The sequence below is a fragment of the Sparus aurata genome, chromosome 10 (genome assembly GCF_900880675.1).
Source record: "Sparus aurata chromosome 10, fSpaAur1.1, whole genome shotgun sequence".
NCBI lineage: Eukaryota > Metazoa > Chordata > Actinopteri > Spariformes > Sparidae > Sparus > Sparus aurata.
Window position 1 is genome coordinate 33,239,463 of NC_044196.1, and position 20,660 is coordinate 33,260,122.

The window sequence follows — 20,660 nt, forward strand, 5'->3', positions numbered from 1 at the left end:
TTACATGAAAACACAATATTTCACCTTGAACCTGCGACCACCAAAGTCTATTAATGGAAATTCCACAGCTCTGCTTGTTCAAAGTTTAATTCCTGTTGGAGACCTGAAGGAGGAAGTTTAAATTCTAAATGTCAGTGAGGGAAAGGTGTGGCACTCTGTAATAAACACGTAGTTAATGCTGTCAGCAATTCTAGTAGTTAGGACAAGTGTAGTAGTTAGATGAGTTTTCAAGTTGTAGAAATTATTTTGTATTACTTCTGGTACTTATATGTAGTTACAGGGAATGTCTTCTGATGGATTTGTGCCCCACCTAAATATATTCTTTTTAATTATAACTTATTATGAATATGATATGATTCATTGATCATGTAACATTAATATTCTAACCTTTTCTTTTTCAGTTACGCTGAGGAAAAGAAATGAATATCATCGGACAGCTCCAACTGCCAGCACCCCCAACAGAAACACATCGTATAATACAGTCTGTAATTGACAGTAACCTCAAGAGGTTAAAACAGTTATTAAAGGAGAACCACATTAATGGCATTTACTCATGCACAAAGTGTAAAGACATCATAACTCCACTGACTGCTGCTGTTGTAACTCACAACAGGAATATTTTTACTTTCCTTTTGCAGCAGGGTGCAAACCCAAACAATGCTTCAGCACTAGGCTTGACACCTCTGCATTATGTCTCACTACACAAAGCACCACTTGATTTTGCAGAAAAACTGCTTGAAGCAAGAGCTAATCCAAATGTATGTAATCTACAGCTTCACACACCACTGCACACTGCTGCCATCAATGACAGAGAGGATGTTGTGAAAGTGCTCATGTCTGCTGGTGCAGTGGTGACACCCATATCTGCCATTGATCCTCAACATGTGACTCACAATGAAAAACTAAGTCAGATGATTCACAACTTTGCATCGAAAGGAGATAAATTCTGCTCTGAAATCAGATATTTCCTGGATATGGGAATTGCTGTGCAAAGTAAAACACCTGAACAAGTGTTCAAAACTTTTGACAGTTACATGCTCTTGGAGGATCCTCGGACCCATCTGACCATTATTGAAGGTCTTTTTACTGTAACTGGGCGAAATGTTGAAAAATACCACCAGGGAAGCATCAAATGGCTGAAGGACACTGGAAATCTGAACACCTATATTGAAGGAGCAGTCAGACGCTTTCCAAACTTTCCCAAGGAATCTGTACATCAGGCAATTATTACTTTATATGCAGTTCTGTGTACTCTGGAGGAAATACCAAATGACCAAGCACAAGCTTTAGTCCCCAAACTACTGGACCAACTTTGCTTAAAAGAGAGACCTGATGTATGTGAAGGTGTTCTGCAAACACTGTATGTGATAACACAGAAAACAAAAGGCACAGATGGCTGGGATCTGAACTTTGTTAGGAAATTATGCCAAACAGTTGCTCCTTTTGTAAAGGACCATCACTCCTCAGAGATCAGAGTCTGCACATATGGTGTATTTGCAAACTTACTTTCAGTTGAACATGTGGGTGACATCTTTACATCAGTGGGGATAACTGCAATGCCTGAGGACATACTGACGTCTGTAGAAATAACCAACAATGACAAGCTGAAAGAAGTTCTCAGAAGACTGAACAATTATTTTAGCAAACCAAACGTGGAATGTGAGGACTGTACAGCCTCACCTGGGCCGAGGAAAAAGAACAACAACAAGAAGAAAAAGAAGGAGAAGGAAAAATCAGACAGGGAAGAAGGCCCAAATGACAAGTATTTGAGTGATGCAACTGATCCAACAACAGTTCCTGTTGTGGAGTCAACTTCAAATGTTCAGCCACTCCACTCCAACACCACTGTGTCATCAGATACACACACATGGCTACAAATCAGCAAGAGGTGGAGAGAAAAATTAGAGAAGCTGGTTAGCATTGATGGAAGCAGAGTAACCAGAACTGGGAGCATGATTTATATGAATGATGAAGAGTTCCGCATAGAAGAGGGCAGTGATGGTACTGACGTCTTCTTGGGGCTGAGACATGATGGCACTGAGGTCGCTATCAAGAGAATGAAAAAAAGCCACTATCAAATGCTGAAGAATGAGGAGGGATTTCTACGATTTCCAGAACTTGATCATCCATCTATTGTACGGTACGTTGACTTTGCAGAGGATGAGTACTTTGGATATCTTGGTCTTCAGCTTTGTGAATACACCCTGGAAGAATGCATCAGAAACAATGATGGTGGTCTGCTGAAAGAGAAACTTGTCTATCAGGTTCAAAATCCGCCAATTCTCCACCGTGATCTCAAACCACAGAATGTTTTGATTGGTAAGAACATTTTGAAATATTAAAAAATAACAATATTTCAATTAATAAGTATGAACCATAATTTTAATGTCAGAGTTTGTCTTATTTGATTTGTCCTGCAGATGTCACTGGGAGACCGAGATTAGCAGATTTTGGCATCAGTAGACAGTTATCCACAGGACAAACAACTTGTCGCACAGGCAGAGCAGGAACTAAATGCTGGATGGCCAGAGAGACTTTAACAGGAAAAACTGACATACGATACAAGCGGAGCACTGATATACAGGTCAGCTTTGCTGCTTTGTAAACTCAATTGATGACTTGGAGAAAATACTTCATATATTGCAAAACTGTTCTCTTAATTCTCAAGGTGGCAGGGATGCTCATTTATTACATACTCTCTGGAGGACACCATCCTTTTGGCGACACCTTTGAATGCGAGTACAACATTCATCAAGGTTTGTACAAGTTGGACCATGTTGAAGATGTGGTGGCAAAGGACCTCATCGAGTGGATGATCAGTAAAGAACAAGACAGCAGACCCACAGTGAAAGAATGTTTGAGTCATCCCTTCTTCTGGAAACCTGAGAGGTAGCAGTAGTAGTTTCATTGTCACCTTTTATTTCTGTGTATAGTAGCTTGCATTGTGTTAACGAGAGTCGATGACCACGAGTGGCTCAGTGAGGCTGCTCTTAAAGGCACAGTGGCGCTTTCATCTCAATGCTAACATCAGCATGCTAACAGGTTAACAATGACAATGCTAACATGCTCATACTACGAAGGTATATTGTCTACTATGGTCACCAACAATGCTTATAATGTAGATGCTAATTCCTACCAAACACAACCAGACCTAAACTTGGTTGATGGGAATTCATTTTGTATGTGTTTGGTCTGAATCCAAACTACTGGATAAATTGAGAATTTGACTTAATGATAGAACTGAAGAACATTTCAGGGGTCATTAGGATCCATCTTTTGATGAATCATGAATGGCTGTACACAGTTTGTGGCAATCCATCAAACACTTGTTTCTGTCAATCCAAGTGATGGACTAACAGAGCAACAGACCAACATTGTCGTCTACAGAGTCCTAACATGGCTAGTAAAACTCCAAGTGTTGTCTCTTTTTCCATTTCACTAAACAAGCATCTTAAACACATTTTATTTTTCAGGAGACTTGAATACTTGAGAAGGATCGGAAACATCAAACACCAAATTTCACATACTTGGTAACATGACACTGGGAAGGGATGATCCGAATTTTGCAAATTTTGGCCACTAGGGGGTGCTAAAAATATGGGAAGTTCATATCTCCTCAATGGCTATACCAATTTTTAATAAATTTAGTCAGTACGATGTAGGGCCAATCCTGAGGCCACATCTTGAAGGTGGTCATGACTGGTCAATGTGGGCGTGATTTAGTACAACAAATCCAAATCGGCACACATTCAGCCTTTTGCACTTCGGGTGCACTTCCCATTACAGCGAATACAACGGCTCAGACGTTGGCCTTTGTCCTCACTCTTTCCTCAAGCCCGTCATCCTTTGGGGCCAACTTCCGTGGGCTCTGCGGTGCGTGGGGTCCAAGTTGCGCAGGGGGGCTTGGCCCCCGTTTATAGCTGCTTGCAGTTCTAGTTGTTTTTGGTGTTGCAGTTGGCAGAGTTGGTGAAGAAGATGGATCCCAAAAATAGATACGATGACAGCACACTGGCATTCCTGCGCTTCATACGAAACCTCCACCAGCACCCGTAAGTCAAACTGAGTTACAGATGATGAAGGGCCTTGAAGGTGTTATTGATGACATTCAGTCATAAATGTGGCATTCCATCTCCCCACTTCCACTGCCTTCATGTTACAATACTGCTGTTGTTTGGATCATCTGCCCCCTCAAGTGGTTGCTGGTGTCTGTTGCTAAAGTCAGTCTTAACACAAACTTTACCTGATTCCTGGAATGAGTTCATTCTTTCTCTCTTACTGACCTCCATCACACAGATCTCCACAGTTTGTGCCAGCTCTATTTTTTATTTGATTGTCGTGCAATTGATTTTTCTATCTTTTTGCAGTCCAAAGGACGCGGCCCACATTGATCTGATGTCGATGTTTCCAGATCTCTTCGGGTGTGTTTATCTGTTTGCCAACAGCAGAGGGTGGAATTTACGGTCGCCTGCGAAGGAAATGTTTGGAACAATGTTCTCCAGAGTTGTAAAGCCATCCACTGAGGAGGATCATGTTGGCAGGCCAGTTCAAGAATCTCAACTTCTGTCTGGGACAATTCCAAAGTGACAATACTTTGCTTGAGCGGGTGGTTATAAATCAGCACTCCAATGTCAACATTTGCTTATTTTGCCACTGATCTGGAGCTTCAAAGTCAACAGACAAGTCTACAAGCCTCTGGATGTTTCCACATTAACTAAATGCAACCGTTCTTTTAGTGCTATCACTGAAAAAAGCTCCTTCAGGTAAATAAATTAGTGCTGATGTAGTTCTACGTCAACTCCAACAGTAGGACCTTGACCCTGGTCTGTCATTGACACGGCTGATGTTAAAGACTTGTACTTAAAACAAATAGAGAAGATGAGTTGAAATTCTTTCCTTGAGTGAGGAGGGTGTCAAAAAGTGCTTCTTCTCATTATGTGAATATTGTAATTAAAACAATGTAATGGAATATAAAAGCTTTGCAACATGCAGGTTGTTTTTAAAGAGCTAGTTTTAAGGTTTTGGAAGGATTCGCTGTATTATAAGGTTTTCTGTTGATTATAAAAATGAGTGTTTGATCAGGCTTGTTTTAGGGTGAAGGCTCAATAAGATCACATCGACCCTTGATATTATAATTTGTTTATTTTCATATGGTGTAATATCACAATGTGATGTGGAGATTATTTTACTTTCCTCACAAAGGATAGTGGAATCTTTAATTTCCCCAAATGTTAGTGGAGTTTTTGCAGACAGATGATACATGTGTGGTCATATAGAGAGTACTAATATTATATTGATGTTTTTCTTAAATTGTCTTTGTATTGTGTTATATGAAAGAAAAAAAGTCAAAACACATTGATAATAAAGTTGGTCTTTGGACTATGAGTTGTGAGTTACAACGTACTTTTGCAAAAAAAAGAAAAACCTTAATGGAATATGCAAGCTTTACAACATGCAGATTCTTTTGTATGATTTTTGTTTTAAGGATATTGAATGTTACTCTCAAAATATACTGTACATTTAGTCAGCTGAGTATCAAAATAAATGTGTACAAGTATGATTGTAAGATGTGTTTTATCATTCATTGATCATTAGCATTAGAGCTCTGGCTCTATCAGTCACAGTTCATCTTCTCCTCTCTAAGAAGCAATCATTACTTTGTTACGTGGAAATCTCACAATATAATGACAAATTAACAAAGAACATTGGGATCTAAAAGCTGATATGTGTATGATGAAGATTCAAATGAACATGTTAAACTGACAAGAGTGTAGGAGACACTACTTTGATAAAAAGGGATAATTAATTACCGGCAATTAATTAATTACTGGTAATCAACAATACCTTTAGACGGGGCACCACCTCCGATGATCCTCTGTGCGACTAGCTCGGAGGAAACTAGCCAGAATATTAACTGTCCAAGTTTGGCTTGAACACAAAAGATCAGTCTCGAATTGATCTGTTGAATTTCAATTTGCTCCTATTCTGAAGTCATGAATTCTTTTCACGATACCATCGATTTCCCACTTCAAATTAAAAAGAGCACAGACAACGACATACGGTTAAATATATTTATTTACTAAATAAAGGCAGAATAAAGGATGTGAAGTAATGATTCAAATGGGTGACAACATTAACAGAAATGGTGGAATTATGAAATAAAATGAGGACAAGATGAATTTTAAACGATGGTGGGTTTTAGTGTATAAGTAACCGATAATTTACCAATACAGAATTAATGCTTATCCTATCGAGGCGATATGGCGAGGGCTTTGAATTTGTGATATAGGTCTATATATATATATATATATTCGAAGCTTACACAAACACCAACTCTGATCTCATTCGAGTATGACTCTTGTCGTGTGGGATGTTAGCCTACTTGGTGGAAGAAGAACGGTGTCCCGGACTCTGGACGGCCTGGAGTAGCTTCGTCTCTGTGCAGGGAGGCGGCGGCGGTTTCAGAGCCGCTGGAGAGCGATGCCGTCCCGGTTCACCTGAGGACAGCTCCTGGCCCAGCAGTGTTCTTGCTTGTGTGCGCTGGAGGCGGTCGGAGACGATCGGATGCTCTTTCTCCTCTAGGCTGTGGATGTCTTCACGGCTTCTTGAGCAGTCAACTGCGCCGACTTTATAATAATCACGACTTCTGGTCAGAGTCTCTTTCTTGAGCTGGTTATTGCGGAGCTCCGAACATATATCGATTAGGTTCTTGTATAAAAATAACGGGGAAAGAAACGCCGGCCGAACGATCTGTCTTAGTTACTAAATACAAGAACAAAAATAGCTTCCTCTAGCTTACTGAGTTGCAATACTTGATGGTATAAAGAAATATAAAAAAGGATTAATCTCGTTCTTGCTTCGGTTTCCAAATGGAGTTATCTTCAAAATAACTACGCGTTGTTTGGGTTAGGCTCTTGAAGCAGCTAAAATGTCCGGAGAAAAGTCCGGAGTCGCAAACAAAGCAAAGTACGGAGATTAGGTTTGAAAAATATAAGTTTACACGCGTGGCAGAAAAGATTAAGCAGGTACGGGTTACAAAAAAGGAGAAGAGAAGAGAGCGAGCAACGTGAAGTCTGCTCTTTTAACACTTACGCTGAAGGCAGAATTGAGGGCGGACTGGCACGTCACTTCCTCCGGTGACGTCACAGCTCATGTTACAGCTCATATTGCGAACTTATTACTTAATAAAATATATCAACGGTTTAACGTTTTAAGATCACGATCGACTTATTCACCTAAATCCACCATGGTCTTTACATCAACCTTTGTTATATGAAAACATGAAAAGTACATGACAGGAATTGCCTAATAGAGTAAAAGGGAAGTCATTGGTTATAGCAAGTCACACACACACAAGTACATACGTTTTTAACAGCACTGATGGCTTAAAACATTTCGAAAAGGGTTAGCTTAATTTTTTGGTACAAGTATATATTGTTGGAGGTAGGTGATCATATTTATAAGCACAAATATAAAGTTCGTCTGTTCCAGAAACTCTCCTCTTAACTATACGCGGACTTACCACTAGGTGGAGCTGTGGCTCCATCACACTTTCAAAGATTAAATCTGAAATCACTAACTATAGTTTCCTTGAACTCAGAACACAGGGGAAAAAGTATGTTTGGGTTCTCATCAAGCTGATTAAGAATATGTTGTCCTGTAAAGAATGAAATTACATTTTAGTACATTTTAGCAGTAAGACAGAAATCAAGGTTCTTCCTTTCTCCTGCTAGGAATGTAGAGACGCTTTGGCTGGTTGAGTGTCATAATTCACACGTGTGGCACTTTGATGGCTCATGCCAGATGTGAGGCTATCTGTTGATGACAGGCCTGGTGTAACAGATTGGGACCTTGTTTTTCCAAGTGACCACTGCGCACTGAATTATAAACAGTCCGTCCAGATGAACAAAGACCAGATGTTAGAGGAGACCTTTCTGAGTCTCGGATGTCCAGAGTTTTGTTAACACAGAGCCTATATAAGTCAGTGAAGTGGAGAACTTAAGGTGACAAATGGTCGTCTTCTACCTTTCCGTGATAACCCTTTGGATCTGGTGGACCCCCCCTGTGAACTCAGGAGATCGTTTCTTCTCGCTGGCAATGTTTATTGCCCAGCCCATGTTGTCTTTCAGCATCAGAGTGTGAATGGAGAGAGGGGGAGGGAGAGAGTCAGGCCATTAGGGTGTCAGAGAAGGTGGATCAGAGGGAGATCTGTGTGGACATGAAGATCGCATCTCTGTGATATAAAGATGAGACAAAGGACATGTTCCTACAAGAGACAAATCTTTTTCTATAGTTTATTACACTACGTTGAGTGTTGAATGCACAATGTGACACACAGCAAAGAGCCACAGGTCAGAATTGAACCCTGGGCCACTGCAGTGAGGACACAGCCTCTCTACATCGGGCACCACTAAACACCAATTTTACCTTATAGAATACAACAGCAAGGATTTATATTGTGATTTTATTCAAGGAAATATTTTAATTCAAGGAAATATAAGGAAATATCTGTGTCATTACAACAAGCAGCTTTGTGCTTTACCACCATATATCTGACATGGTTTCAGCTCTAGTGTCTTTTAAGACAGATATTAAGTGTTATTGTTCTTTATATAAGAATGATAACAAAACAAACAGTACTATGGGGTAATCCATCTGTATTGTCATTGCTCAAACCCTACTTAAAATGTTTCAGTTTCCTTAACAGGCCTATTTCAAACATTTTCATAGATAAATGTTGGGACCCACAGATGAAGTTGTTAATTGCGGATTTCCAAATTGACTCTGAACTGAACTCGGTTTCCCAGAATTCCCCATTCTTCACACCTAGGTGCAAAATTCAGCTTTGAGCTACTATTGGTCACGGTGACAGTTCCCCCTCTGGCCAGATAGTCAGAACTCCAGCACCTTCCTTTGTACTTCCTCTTATTCTCTTATCCTCACTCCTTCAACCTCGACACTGTCAAGAACTCCGGAATCCTTCGATCAGTACGAGCTGTTATGGTAATCTTGGTTGTAATTATTAAGTTAATTATTAATCAGAGTCACCAACTGATAGTTTAGTACCTTCTTGTGAGACTGATTTGGTGAGTTGGCTATCTTTTCTCTTCTTCAAGGGTGGAGCCCCAAGGTGATCTAATGTAAATTGGATTTTATGATTTATCGTTATCAATTATCTATGATGATCATGAATTATTATTGATTCCAAATTTAACTCAAACTCCCTTTTAACGTTGCATGAACACTACATAACTGTGCCTTGTGGAATGCAGTGTACAACACAATGGTGCCCCATATGAGACAGTGGATTGTTGGTGTCACAGGGTTGAGGGAAATAGGAGGTGGACCCAAAAACGGTTACTCAGACAGGAGGCAGGATCGTGGAAAACAAAAGTGAGCTTTATTAAACAAAAGGCGAAATCTACAAAAACCAAGAAGCAACAAACTGACAAAGACTTAAGGGGAAACAAAGACTTAAATACAGAGACACACTGATGAGGGGACGAGGTGCAGTGAGGAGAGAGAGGAGGAAGGAGGCCAGGTGGGGTAACGAGGGGGGGTGCACAGAGGAGAGAACACTGACAGACAGGGAGACAAACTGCAACAGGGGGAATACACAGGACACACTGAAAGGACCATGAATCATGAACCATGATGTCAGGTTAGGGTTTAAAGGGGAAAACTTAGGAAGGGATATATGAGGTGGACCCAAACGCAGTTACTCACGGGAGGCGAGGATAAAGGGGAACGAAAGGCGAGCTTTATTAAATGAAAGCTCAATGCAAAAAAACAAAAACAGACAAAACGGGCTGAAAGGTAAAGTAGCAAACAAGAACTAGACAAAGTACAGACCAAAAGACAAAGTTCAAATCAAAAGCAAAGTTCAAATCAAAGGCAAAATGCAAAAGTCAAAATCCAAAAACACATACCAAGTGGAAGTGGGAAACGACAGGAGCAGACAGGGGCTGACAAATACAATGACCGGACAAGGAGTGAAGGGAAGACACAGACTAAATACACAGACGCTTATGAACAGATGAGGAACAGGTGAGGAGAGAGGAGGGAGGAGGCCAGGTGTGGTAATGAGGGGGAGGAGCATATGAGAAAACATGAAGAGAACAATACAAGAGACAGAGGGAGACAGAGGGGAGAACATAGGTGAAACTTAAAGGACACACAGGGGCATGGAAAATCTAAACAAAGACACAACAAGACATGATGAAATAAATCCATAACCAGAACATAACAAAAACATGACTCAAGAGCGGTCAACGTAAACTGGCGGCCCGCAGGCCAAATCCGGCCCGCCAGAGATTTCCATCCGGCCCCCAGAATAATACTTCTGAAAATTAGCACGTGCCATTGCCTGCCATCAATAAATAATTGTAATGAATGCATTAATGTCATTGCACATTTTGTGGCGGTTCCAGCGCAAGAAAGCCTGCACACAAGTCACCTCATTAAATTCGACATGGGTTCTGCGCTACTGATGTAATAATGTGCAGTTCCCACAAATTACAGTTTCACAATCAAACATCTTCAGAACAAAACAAGGGCACACAGCAACAATCAGACATGTACACAAAGCATCAAATCGAAACACATCACAACAACCAACAGTCGGACAAACGCTAAACAGTCACTCCCATGAGTCTTTGCGCCTTCAGCGCTCCACGTCGGCAAACAAGACTCCTCTGATCATTACAATATTTTATTGTTTCACGTGCTCATTTTTCTCAAATGTCAAAATTGTCCTTGCTTGGGCTTTGCGCACAACTGCGGTGTCTCAATAACAACCATCAACATAACAGAGTAATTGCAAGCCTTGCACATCAGCAAACAGTTCTCATGACAAATAAAAGTGACAGGCCTCAGTTAAATGTTACTCTTTATATCAAATTAAAGTAGCCTGTGATCCAACAAATCAATACAAAATCAATACAAATAAAGTAAAACCAAGAAAATCCCAAGACTGACATATTCCCATTTCCTCAATGGGAGAAGTTACATTTCCCCTTCGACACTATCTTTTTAATGTCGGGCTTGACAGCTGTCAGGCTTATGCGCAAGCAGTGCTCCAAAGACTGGTTTGACAGTCGGTTCCTCTCATGCATTTTTATAGAGTTAATTTTTAAGAACGCAGCTTCACAGGTGTATGTTGATCCGAACATGGTGAGAACATACATGGCCAGTGTCTTCAGTGTGTCATACTCTTGGGGACAAGCCAACCAAAAGGCGCTCAAGCTTTCAGCACCACGGAGAGCAGCCCTCATGTCACCGGCGGCCTGGATGTCAATCAGTTCACTTTGAATAGCCGCCTCGTCCAGCGGCATCACCTTCCTCACATTAGTGGAGAATTCTCCACCTGGGCTGATAGTGAACGGGTCACGCACGAATCCAATGACATCCCTGGAAATGGCAAAGTCATCAAATCTGGCAGAGAAATTTTCCCTCAGCTGTGTGATAAATGTCTTCATGTTCTCTGTGACCCTGCTGTGGCCAAATGTCTTAAGTGTGTTAAAGTGTAGCAGCCTCCCCGACAACAAATCTTAGTGGAAAATATCATGTTTGTTTCCAGAGGCATCAAGTTTTTCCACCATATTCACCACTTGCATTTTCTTTCCCCTGTAATTGTAGATTTAGTGCGTTCAAATGGGAAAATATGTCTGTTAAAAATGCAACGTTGCACATGTATTCTGCGTCTTGCATGATGCGCAGGTGGTCAGCTGCCGCTTTAGATTGACTTTGCATCAAAAAATCTACAACTTGATCCCTGAGTTCAACGAAACGCTCCAGTGCTCTGCCCTTACTCAGCCAGCGCACGTCATTGTGGAGTAAGAGGTCATGGTGAGAGGCTTCCAAATCCTGCACAAATCTTCGGAATAAACAGTGCTGTGCACTTGAATTTCCCCTGATGAAGTGACATATTTTCATTGTTTTGTCCAGAACCTCTTTAAGTTCGCCACTTAATTTTGCGCACAGCACGCTTTGGTGAATTAGTCAGTGAAATGCATTAATACTGGGAGCGACAGCCTTAATTCTGTTCACTAGTCCTCTGTTTCTCCCAATCATGGCAGGAGCACCATCTGTGACAACCAGGTTGACTTCTTCAAAAGACAGTCCATGCTTTTGAAATAGTTCCTCCAGCTTATCAAAAATAATAGCAGTGGAATCAAGGCCAGCAGCTCCTCTCTGAAATGTTTGCCATCAAAATATCTGACGAAAACGCACATTTGGGAAATGTCAGTATTGTTGGTGGACTCATCAATAGCCAGCGATAGGTATCTGGCTAATTTGATCTCATCAATTACAAGTAGCTGGACATCCTCAGGCCAAAACATGGACATGGCGAACAGCAGTTTTAGCAGACAGAGGTATCTGCTTAACAGACGCAATTATCCTGTCCATAGATTTGTCAGTGGCATGTTCCTCCAGAACAGCCACCATGCACTCCTTAAAAACCTCAGCATCGGTGAATGGCTTGTTATGCTTGGAGAGTCCCCAGGCCGCCTGCAGAGACGCAGTTGTTGCCCTCTCTTGTTCAGTTGAGGTTCGGTTAATAATTTCGCTGGCATGGGAATACTGAGATTCAAAAGCAGCAATTTTTCTCTGACGGGCCTCTGACTGTTCAGGATATGACTCCTTGAAGCTAGTATGTTTTGTGATGTGGTGACGCCTCAGATTGTATTCTTTAGCAACAGCGACAGTTCTGTTGCAAATGAGGACCACAGGTACAGCATTTCTGTACAATGGTAGGGGAAACACTGGGTACTTATCAGTCCATTCTTCATTAAAGCTACGGTTCTCTGCATCAACTTTCAGCTTAAGGCTCTTCGAGAGCGCCATTTTTCATTTAAATATATTTCTTCTTCCAGTGTTCTCCACAAACTACGGTTTTACCATTAAGGCAAAGGCAATTGCCTTGGGCCCCCAAACTGCAGGGGCCCCCAACCAGCTGCCCCCTCCCCAACCAGCAGGGGCCCAGAGCCTCAGGCCTCCACCATTGTCTTTGTAAATTATAATTGTGTACTTCTAAACATAAAATTAAAAAAAACTAAAATAAAAACAACAACAACAACAAAAAAAACATCAGAATGTTTATAACGTCATCGTGACCGCGAAAAGACGAAAGACAGCAACCAGGAAGTGAAGCGCTGCGGTTTGTTTAAAAATGAGGCGAGCAGGAGAAGAGAAAAAGCGGGAAGATTAACAGGTCCTGGGTAAGAAAGCCTACACACACACACACACACGCTAGCTAGAAGAGCCAGATTTCAAACACTACTCTAACGGCCATAAACGGTCATTTTGACCACTAGATTTTAAACTCTATATTCTCTCATGTTAATACCCACCTGCGTGATGAATGCATTCATTGTGTCATGATATTTTTAAAAAAACGAAATAACACCAAAATGTTTAATTATACATTTTAATTGAAAAAATTGAATCCGTGTCTGCTGCTTCTGTGGTGGTTGTTTCCGCTGCTGCCCACCTTGTGCCGACTGCTGCGGCCACTTTCTCCTCCATGCATTCTGCCCTCAGCTCCTCTGCCAGCTGCTGCAGGACTTCCCTCCGGGCTCTCCTGCTGCTGGTGCTCCTTGAATAAGATGCGGGCATTTATCCCAGCCAGGTCGAGGATGTTATAGAACCACGCCACTTTATGGTCGAAATAGGTAATACACATAATATTTTCTTTGTTTTTATGTGTGTAATTTATATATATATATATATATATAAACTATTCTAAATTAAAATACAGACACTTTTAGGAAAAGTCATGTAACAGCAATATTGCATTTTTTCATTCAATACAGTTATTACACATATAAATTTGAAAACTGTCAAAAAGACTTTTTGAAACACTTGGCTATAATCTTTAATAATCTTATAGAAAATAATAATATTAAGTAATATTATAAATTTGTATGGGTTTGTTAACACTGCCATAAATTTGGAATGAAAAATCAATATATCGAATAATAACATATTACGTAGGATACAATTCTTATTTCATTTTATTTTATGAGCATACAGCCCTTACAGTGTGCACAGAGAAAAATTCTGGCCCTTGGACAAATATAGTTGATGACCCCTGCTCTAGAGTCAAGACACATGACAGTTTGCAATCATTCATAAATGTGCAATATTATTTTCAGCAAAATTTTGACAGTGCTGAAATTTGAGATTCACATCTTGAACCCTTTAGCCAAAGGTCTGTACATGAACCCCTACTACAGGAGAGGACGTTGATTTGTACATACAAATAATTGCAGTGTGATGAGAATTGATTTATCAATCAAATTTATAACCCATTTGATTGACCAAAATCTTTTAGGTTATTAACGGTCACTTTCTAGCCATTTGCTATTGCTGTGTGATGCAGTGCCCAACATAATGTTGTATCTGTATCATTACTACAAGTAGCTTTGTGCTTTACCACCATATATCTGACATGGTTTCAGCTGTAGTGTCTTTTAAGCCAAATATTAACTGTTAATGTACAGAGAGGTTTAATTACTTATTTACCTGCCCCATTCTTTAACCCAGCATTGTAGACGTATGTAGACTATGATGACTGAGCAGTCGCAGATTAATGTTCAGGAAGTAAAGGGTAGAAGGGAAAGTCCTCCCACATCCTGTCGAGGCCCAACCCATCATCTAACGAGTCTCTTCCTGTCCGTGACAGAGAGATTCAGAAGCAGGAAGAACTACAGATAACCCACAGCATGTTAAGTTTGGATCGATAGAATTCAAACTCCATTATTGATGAAATGAATGAATAAACTTACATTTTGTCCAGAGTTGTCATTAGATAAAACTCTGAGGAAAACAGAAAGCAAGTCAGCTGTCTTTGTAACAGCAATGCCAACAATAATCCCACAAGTCTGTTTCACTTTATTGTGAAAAGGCTGAAACATTTTAATGTCTTTCAGCTCCTTGTTTTGTTTTTATAAGAGCAACTTTACAGATGTGGTCCAGTCTCAGTGCTCACATCTACTTTGATCCCAGAAAGCTAGATGACATTGTTCAGCAGTTCACTTTTTTGAAAAACAAGTGCCCGTCATACTTTACTACCAACATACACACAATACTAATTTATACACTATAACCACAAGAATTGGTTTACATTACGATTAGAGTAACATAATATATCTTTGTATAATGATATTCCATGCTTCAGTATAAGACAGCTGATCCCATTTCAAGTCAGCAGGCTATACATCCACATTGTGTGTTTGGCCATCAGAGCGTCACAGCAAAGGAGGAGCTTCACACTCCAGCAGAATCAAACAACTTTGAACTGTTGGGACCCACAGATGAAGTCATTCATTGTGGATTTCAAAATGGACTCTGAAATGAACTCAGTGTCCCAGAATTCCCCATTCTTCACACCTAGGTGCAGAATTCAGGTTTGAGCTACTATTGGTCAGGGTGACAGACCCCCTGCTGATCAGGTAGTCAAAACCCCAGAGCATTCAATGTTCTCGCTCTCACTCAACGCGCTCTACTCCTTTAACTTTGGATCTTCAAGGGCTCCTCTCCACCTCCCCCCACGGGGCTGCCTGCCTTCTAGATCCCTTCTTCTGGGCCCAACAAGCTGTGGAGAGCTGCAAGCTGCATTGGCAGCAGGCCCAAAGAACTTCTCCTCACTGCAGCGACACGAGGTCCTGCCAATCTGATGATCTAAGGAACACCAAGCAGGTTAGCACCGAGCTGCTATCCTTACAAAGTAAAGGAGCGACCAGTTTCCTCCTCTGCCGACTTTCATCAAACCTTGCACAGCAAGAGCAGCTTGTTCAACCTTGGAGCCCCAACTTTCTCCTGCAACCACCAGCACCTTCTCCTCAAAGACTGGTAACGTTGAACTGGGCTTAGATAGCAAACCATAGCACGGCTAAGCACAGGACTTTAAACTCTGGTTGATGTAATGTGTTCAATTGATGTGTTTGTTCAATGTTTTGGTGTTATGGTGACCTCGAGTCAAGTTATTGGTAGTTTGCTTTCCTAGACGGCTAATTCGACATTAGTTGAATTATGCTTCACACAGACTCAGGGTCTCTGCATGCAACTAACCATCTTCTATAACCTGGCACCACGTCACACACACATACATACTCACAGACACACACATTCCTTGAGGCTAGAGCATATCACACCCACATGTGATATCATTGACCGCCATTGTTCCTTTGTTCTGCCAGGCACTCGCACACACACACACACACACACACACACACACACACACACACTGGTATAGTATATGTTAGTTAGATTGTGTGTTTCCATTTTGTGTTAAATAAAAGATCTTGAACCTTCTTGCTGTCTATTTAATATTGTACATGAGTGAATGTTGCCAACCTCTACACTGTCAAGAACTCCAAAATCCTTCAACCATTACTAGCTGTTATGGTGAATTTGGTTGTAGTTATTAAGTTAATTATTAACCAGAGTTATAAACAGTTCAGTACGTTTTTATGAGACTGATTTAGTAAAATTGCTATCTTTTTCCCTTCTTCAAGGGTGGTGCCCCGAGGTGATCTAATGCAAATTGGATCATATTATTTATCATAATTAATAATTATCCCAAATAATCATTAATTATTATTGATAGCCAAATTTAACCTAAATCCCCCTTTTATTGTTGTTAAACACACCTTAACCGGGCCTTGTGTAAGGTGAGGCCCAACAGAACCTTTGTCAGAGTAACTTCTGTCTCTTCCTGTTATCAGCTTCTTTGTTTTCTATAAAGCTCAGGCAAGGGAGGAGTTTAGATGTCAGGGAAATAAAACTAAATGATTCCAAATATGATTCCAAATATGTACGTATGCTATTTCTCCCATTCGTTTACATTTAAATGATAACAGATTGTGATGAAATAGGGTCAGTGTATCCTATGGTCAATCCATTTTCCTTTCAGAAACGGGTATTAAAAAACAAAAAACTGGTGGTTATTTGATTTTCGTTTTAGAATATAAAAATTAAACTTGAAATACAAGGCGTTTTTCTTTTTTATGGTCAAAAAGGGATGAGCGAAACTATAAAAATGATTCAATTTTCATTTTCTATTTCATATAACAAAAAATAAAATCACTAGAAAACAGAAACGGAAAAAAGGCCTGTTTATTCATATTCTGAGACCGGATGTTGTCATTGACTGGACGGTGCTGTGTAGAAGAAACAGTAGGCTAGTAGGCTACGGCAGGGCAATCTACCATGACACATGGACATGGAACTGTCAAGTGCAACGGTCAAGCCAGCCATCACCCTGATCTAAATGCGGACTTTCGGTTTTCAAAATAAAGGTATAAAGAACAGACAGCTATAATTCCAACCTACATTTAATAAAATATGTTACATTAAAGTGTTTCATGACCCCATGATGAATAAAAAACACTTAATATCGGGTAGCTATCTTTACAGCACCAGTGTGAAAAATGCCAAAATAAAAGTCCCATATTCATGCCTCCAGTTTGCATATTTGACAATATTTAAGGGTGCTGTAAAAACACTTTGCTCAATAATTCCTGGCTATGGATGGTATACTTGTAAGACTACAGGCATATTTGATATCAAGCATTTTTACTGCACCAATGTGGTTAAATTCAGCAATAAAAGTCCAATATTTAGACCTGCAGATTCCATATTTTCATGTATTTGAGCTACTGTAAAAACACTTTGCTCAATATTTCCTTGCTATGGATGGTATATTTGACATCTACACATATAAGACTACAACTATACTTGATCATCAAGCATTTTTACTGCACCAATGTGGAGAAATTCAACAATAAAACTCCCCATTTGTACCTCCAAGTGGCATATTTTCATATATTTGAACTACTGTAAAAACACTTTGCTCAGTAATTGTATTTGACTTCGACACATATAAGACTACAAGCATACTTAAAATCAAGCATTTTGATTGCACCAATGTAGATAAATTCAACAATAAGTGTCCCATATTTATACCTGCAGATTCCATATTTTCATATATTTGACGTACTGTAAAAACTCTTTGCTTAATAATTCCTGGCTATGGATTGTATATTTGACTTTTACACATTTAAGACTACAACTATACTTGATATCAAGGAGAAATTCAAAAATAAAAGTCCCATATTTATGCCTGGAGATTGCATATTTGACCATATTTGAGCTACTGTAAGAAAACTTCTGTAAAAGTCAGATATATCACCCATAGCCAGGAACTATTGTGCAAAGCGTTTTTACAGTACGTCAAATATATGAAAATATGGAATCTGCAGGTATAAATATGGGACTTTTTTGTTGAATTTATCCACATTGTTCCAGTAAAATTGCTTGATATTAAGTGTGCTTGTAGTCTTATATGTGTAGAAGTTAAGTATACCATCCATAGCCAGGAATTATTGAGCAAAGTGTTATTACAGTAGCTCAAATATATGAAAATATGCCACTTGGAGGTAGAAATGGGGAATTTTATTGTTGAATTTCTCCACATTGGCACAGTAAAAATGCTTGATATAAAGTATAGTGGTAGTCTTAGATGTGTAGATGTCAAATATACCATCAGCAGCCAGAAATATTGAGCAATGTGTTTTTACAGCACCTCAAATATGGCCGAATATGCAAACTGGAGGCATAAATATGGGACTTTTATTTTGGCATGTCTCTACACTGGTGCAGTAAAGATACTTGATATTGAGTGTTTTTTTCTTCATCATAGGCTCATGAAACACTTTAATGTAACATATTTTATTTTAAATGTAGGTTGGAATTATAGCTTACTGTTCTTAATACCTTTATTTTGAAAACCGAAATTAAATACACTGTTTCTCCGCATTTACCATAATCCTGAGAATACTTGTACACTAGAAATTTAAGTGCGGCTGATTTGACCATGGAGATCGGGGTGACGGCTGGCTTGACCACAGTTCCACGTCCATGTGTCACGGTCGATTGCCCTGCCGTAACCTACTAGCCTAACCGTCCAGTAAATGACAACATCCGGTCTCAGAATATGAATAAACAGGCCTTTTTTCCATTTCTGTTTGGTAGTGATTTTATTTTTTGTTATATGAAATGGAAAATGAAAATCAAATCATTTTTATAGTTTCGCTCATGCCTTTTTGATCAAAAAAAAAAGAAAAACGCCTTGTATTTCAAGTTTAATTTTTATATTCTAAAACGAAAATCAAATAGCCACTAGTTTTTTGTTTTTTAATACCCGTTTCTGAAAGGAAAATCGAATGAACAAAAGATACACTGACCAAATAGATTATTGTTCTTTATGTAAGAATGATAGTATTACAAAGCAAACAGTAATACAATGTAATCATCTGTATTGTCAAAGCCCAAACCCTAATTAAAATATGTTTTAGTTTCCTTAACAGGCCTATTTTAATCTTTCTCATAGATGATGTTGTATCTGTGTCATTACTACAAATATCTTTGTGCTTTACCACCATATATCTGAAATGGTTTCAGCTCTAGTGTCATTTAAGCCAAATATTAACTGTTACTGCACAGAGAGGTTCAATTACCTGCCCAGTTCTTTAACCCAGAATAATGCCCGATGGTATTCTTTAAGGCTGGATACAATCTTTGTAGATTGTATGTAGACCATTTTGACTGAACAGTCACAAATTAATGTTAAGGAAATAAAAGAGTAAAGGGGTAAGTCCTCCCACATCCTGTCGAGGCCCAACGAGGGCTGGGCGATATGGACCAATAGTCATATCCCGATATATTTAGGCTGAATATCGATATACGATATATATCCCTATATTTTTATTGCAAAGTGAGAGCAAATGTTCAGTCAAAGTCAAAGCCAAATATGACATGTGGGTGGGAATTTCTTCATTTTAGGGCAAGGCCATTTGGCCTTCACTTTTTTTTTTTCATGGGCACCAAGACCACATGACAGGGCACAAAGACCACTTAGTAAAATTTGTTGATTTACCTTTCAGACTGATACCATAACATCCTAATTTATAATAAGACATGGATTATGTATTAAAAACTTTTTTAAATACCAATATCAAGTTGATGTTACATTAGAAAATAGTTTTTTTTAAGTAGGGTTAGGGTGAGGTGAGTTTCGTGACACTACACTGAATATTAGTGTTATTGAATATTTCTCCCAATAGAAATTCCCCCAAATTATGGCAAAGCACGTTTTTTTCTAGAACAAATTTTTTTTAGAATAACCAGCAGGAGACCACTGACGTGTGGAATGATTTTGGTGACACTGCACTCTGAATAATTGTGAAGTTATTTAATATTTTTTGTGGCATCTCTTTTCGGTGTTGCACTTTGTAGATGTCCCTGCGCCCTCGTCTCACAGACGCTGACCATAGAGACCAGAGTTAATGTCCAGCCGCTCGTTTTGATGAAAACATGGTTGTAGCCCGTTGTCTACCTTACTATGGTAGGAAAGAGCTTTGTTTGTGCGTTAACAAGGTTTCAGTTATGAGTTATTGATCCGGGAAGTTCGAATCTGTGAATTTATTTCCACCTTTACCGGACTAAATCACACCACACAAGTCAGTTACGCTTCATGTCAAAACCGATTGAGCTGGCTTGCGCACGTGTGCTGTAAGTTTCGTTCTTGTGTTTTGAGACGCTGCTGCTGTTTGGGAGGCTTTCACGTGAGATCATCGTGATGATGAGACTCCACCTGC

General features: G+C 39.6%; 1 protein-coding gene across 4 annotated transcripts in view; it reads left to right on the plus strand.

Moving 5' to 3' along the window:
• Positions 1-498: 498 nt before the first annotated feature.
• LOC115590292 (serine/threonine-protein kinase/endoribonuclease IRE1-like) overlaps positions 499-20,660 on the plus strand; it is a 46,104-nt gene continuing 25,942 nt past the window's right edge. For all 4 annotated transcript variants that reach the window (XR_003985731.1, XR_003985732.1, XM_030431624.1 and 1 more), the window contains exon 1: positions 499-2,264. Coding sequence is in view for 2 of the 4 variants with exons in the window: in XM_030431624.1 (XP_030287484.1) it covers positions 834-2,264 (1,431 nt within the window). In the remaining 2 variants the exon portion in view is untranslated. The remainder of the gene's footprint in view (positions 2,265-20,660) is intronic.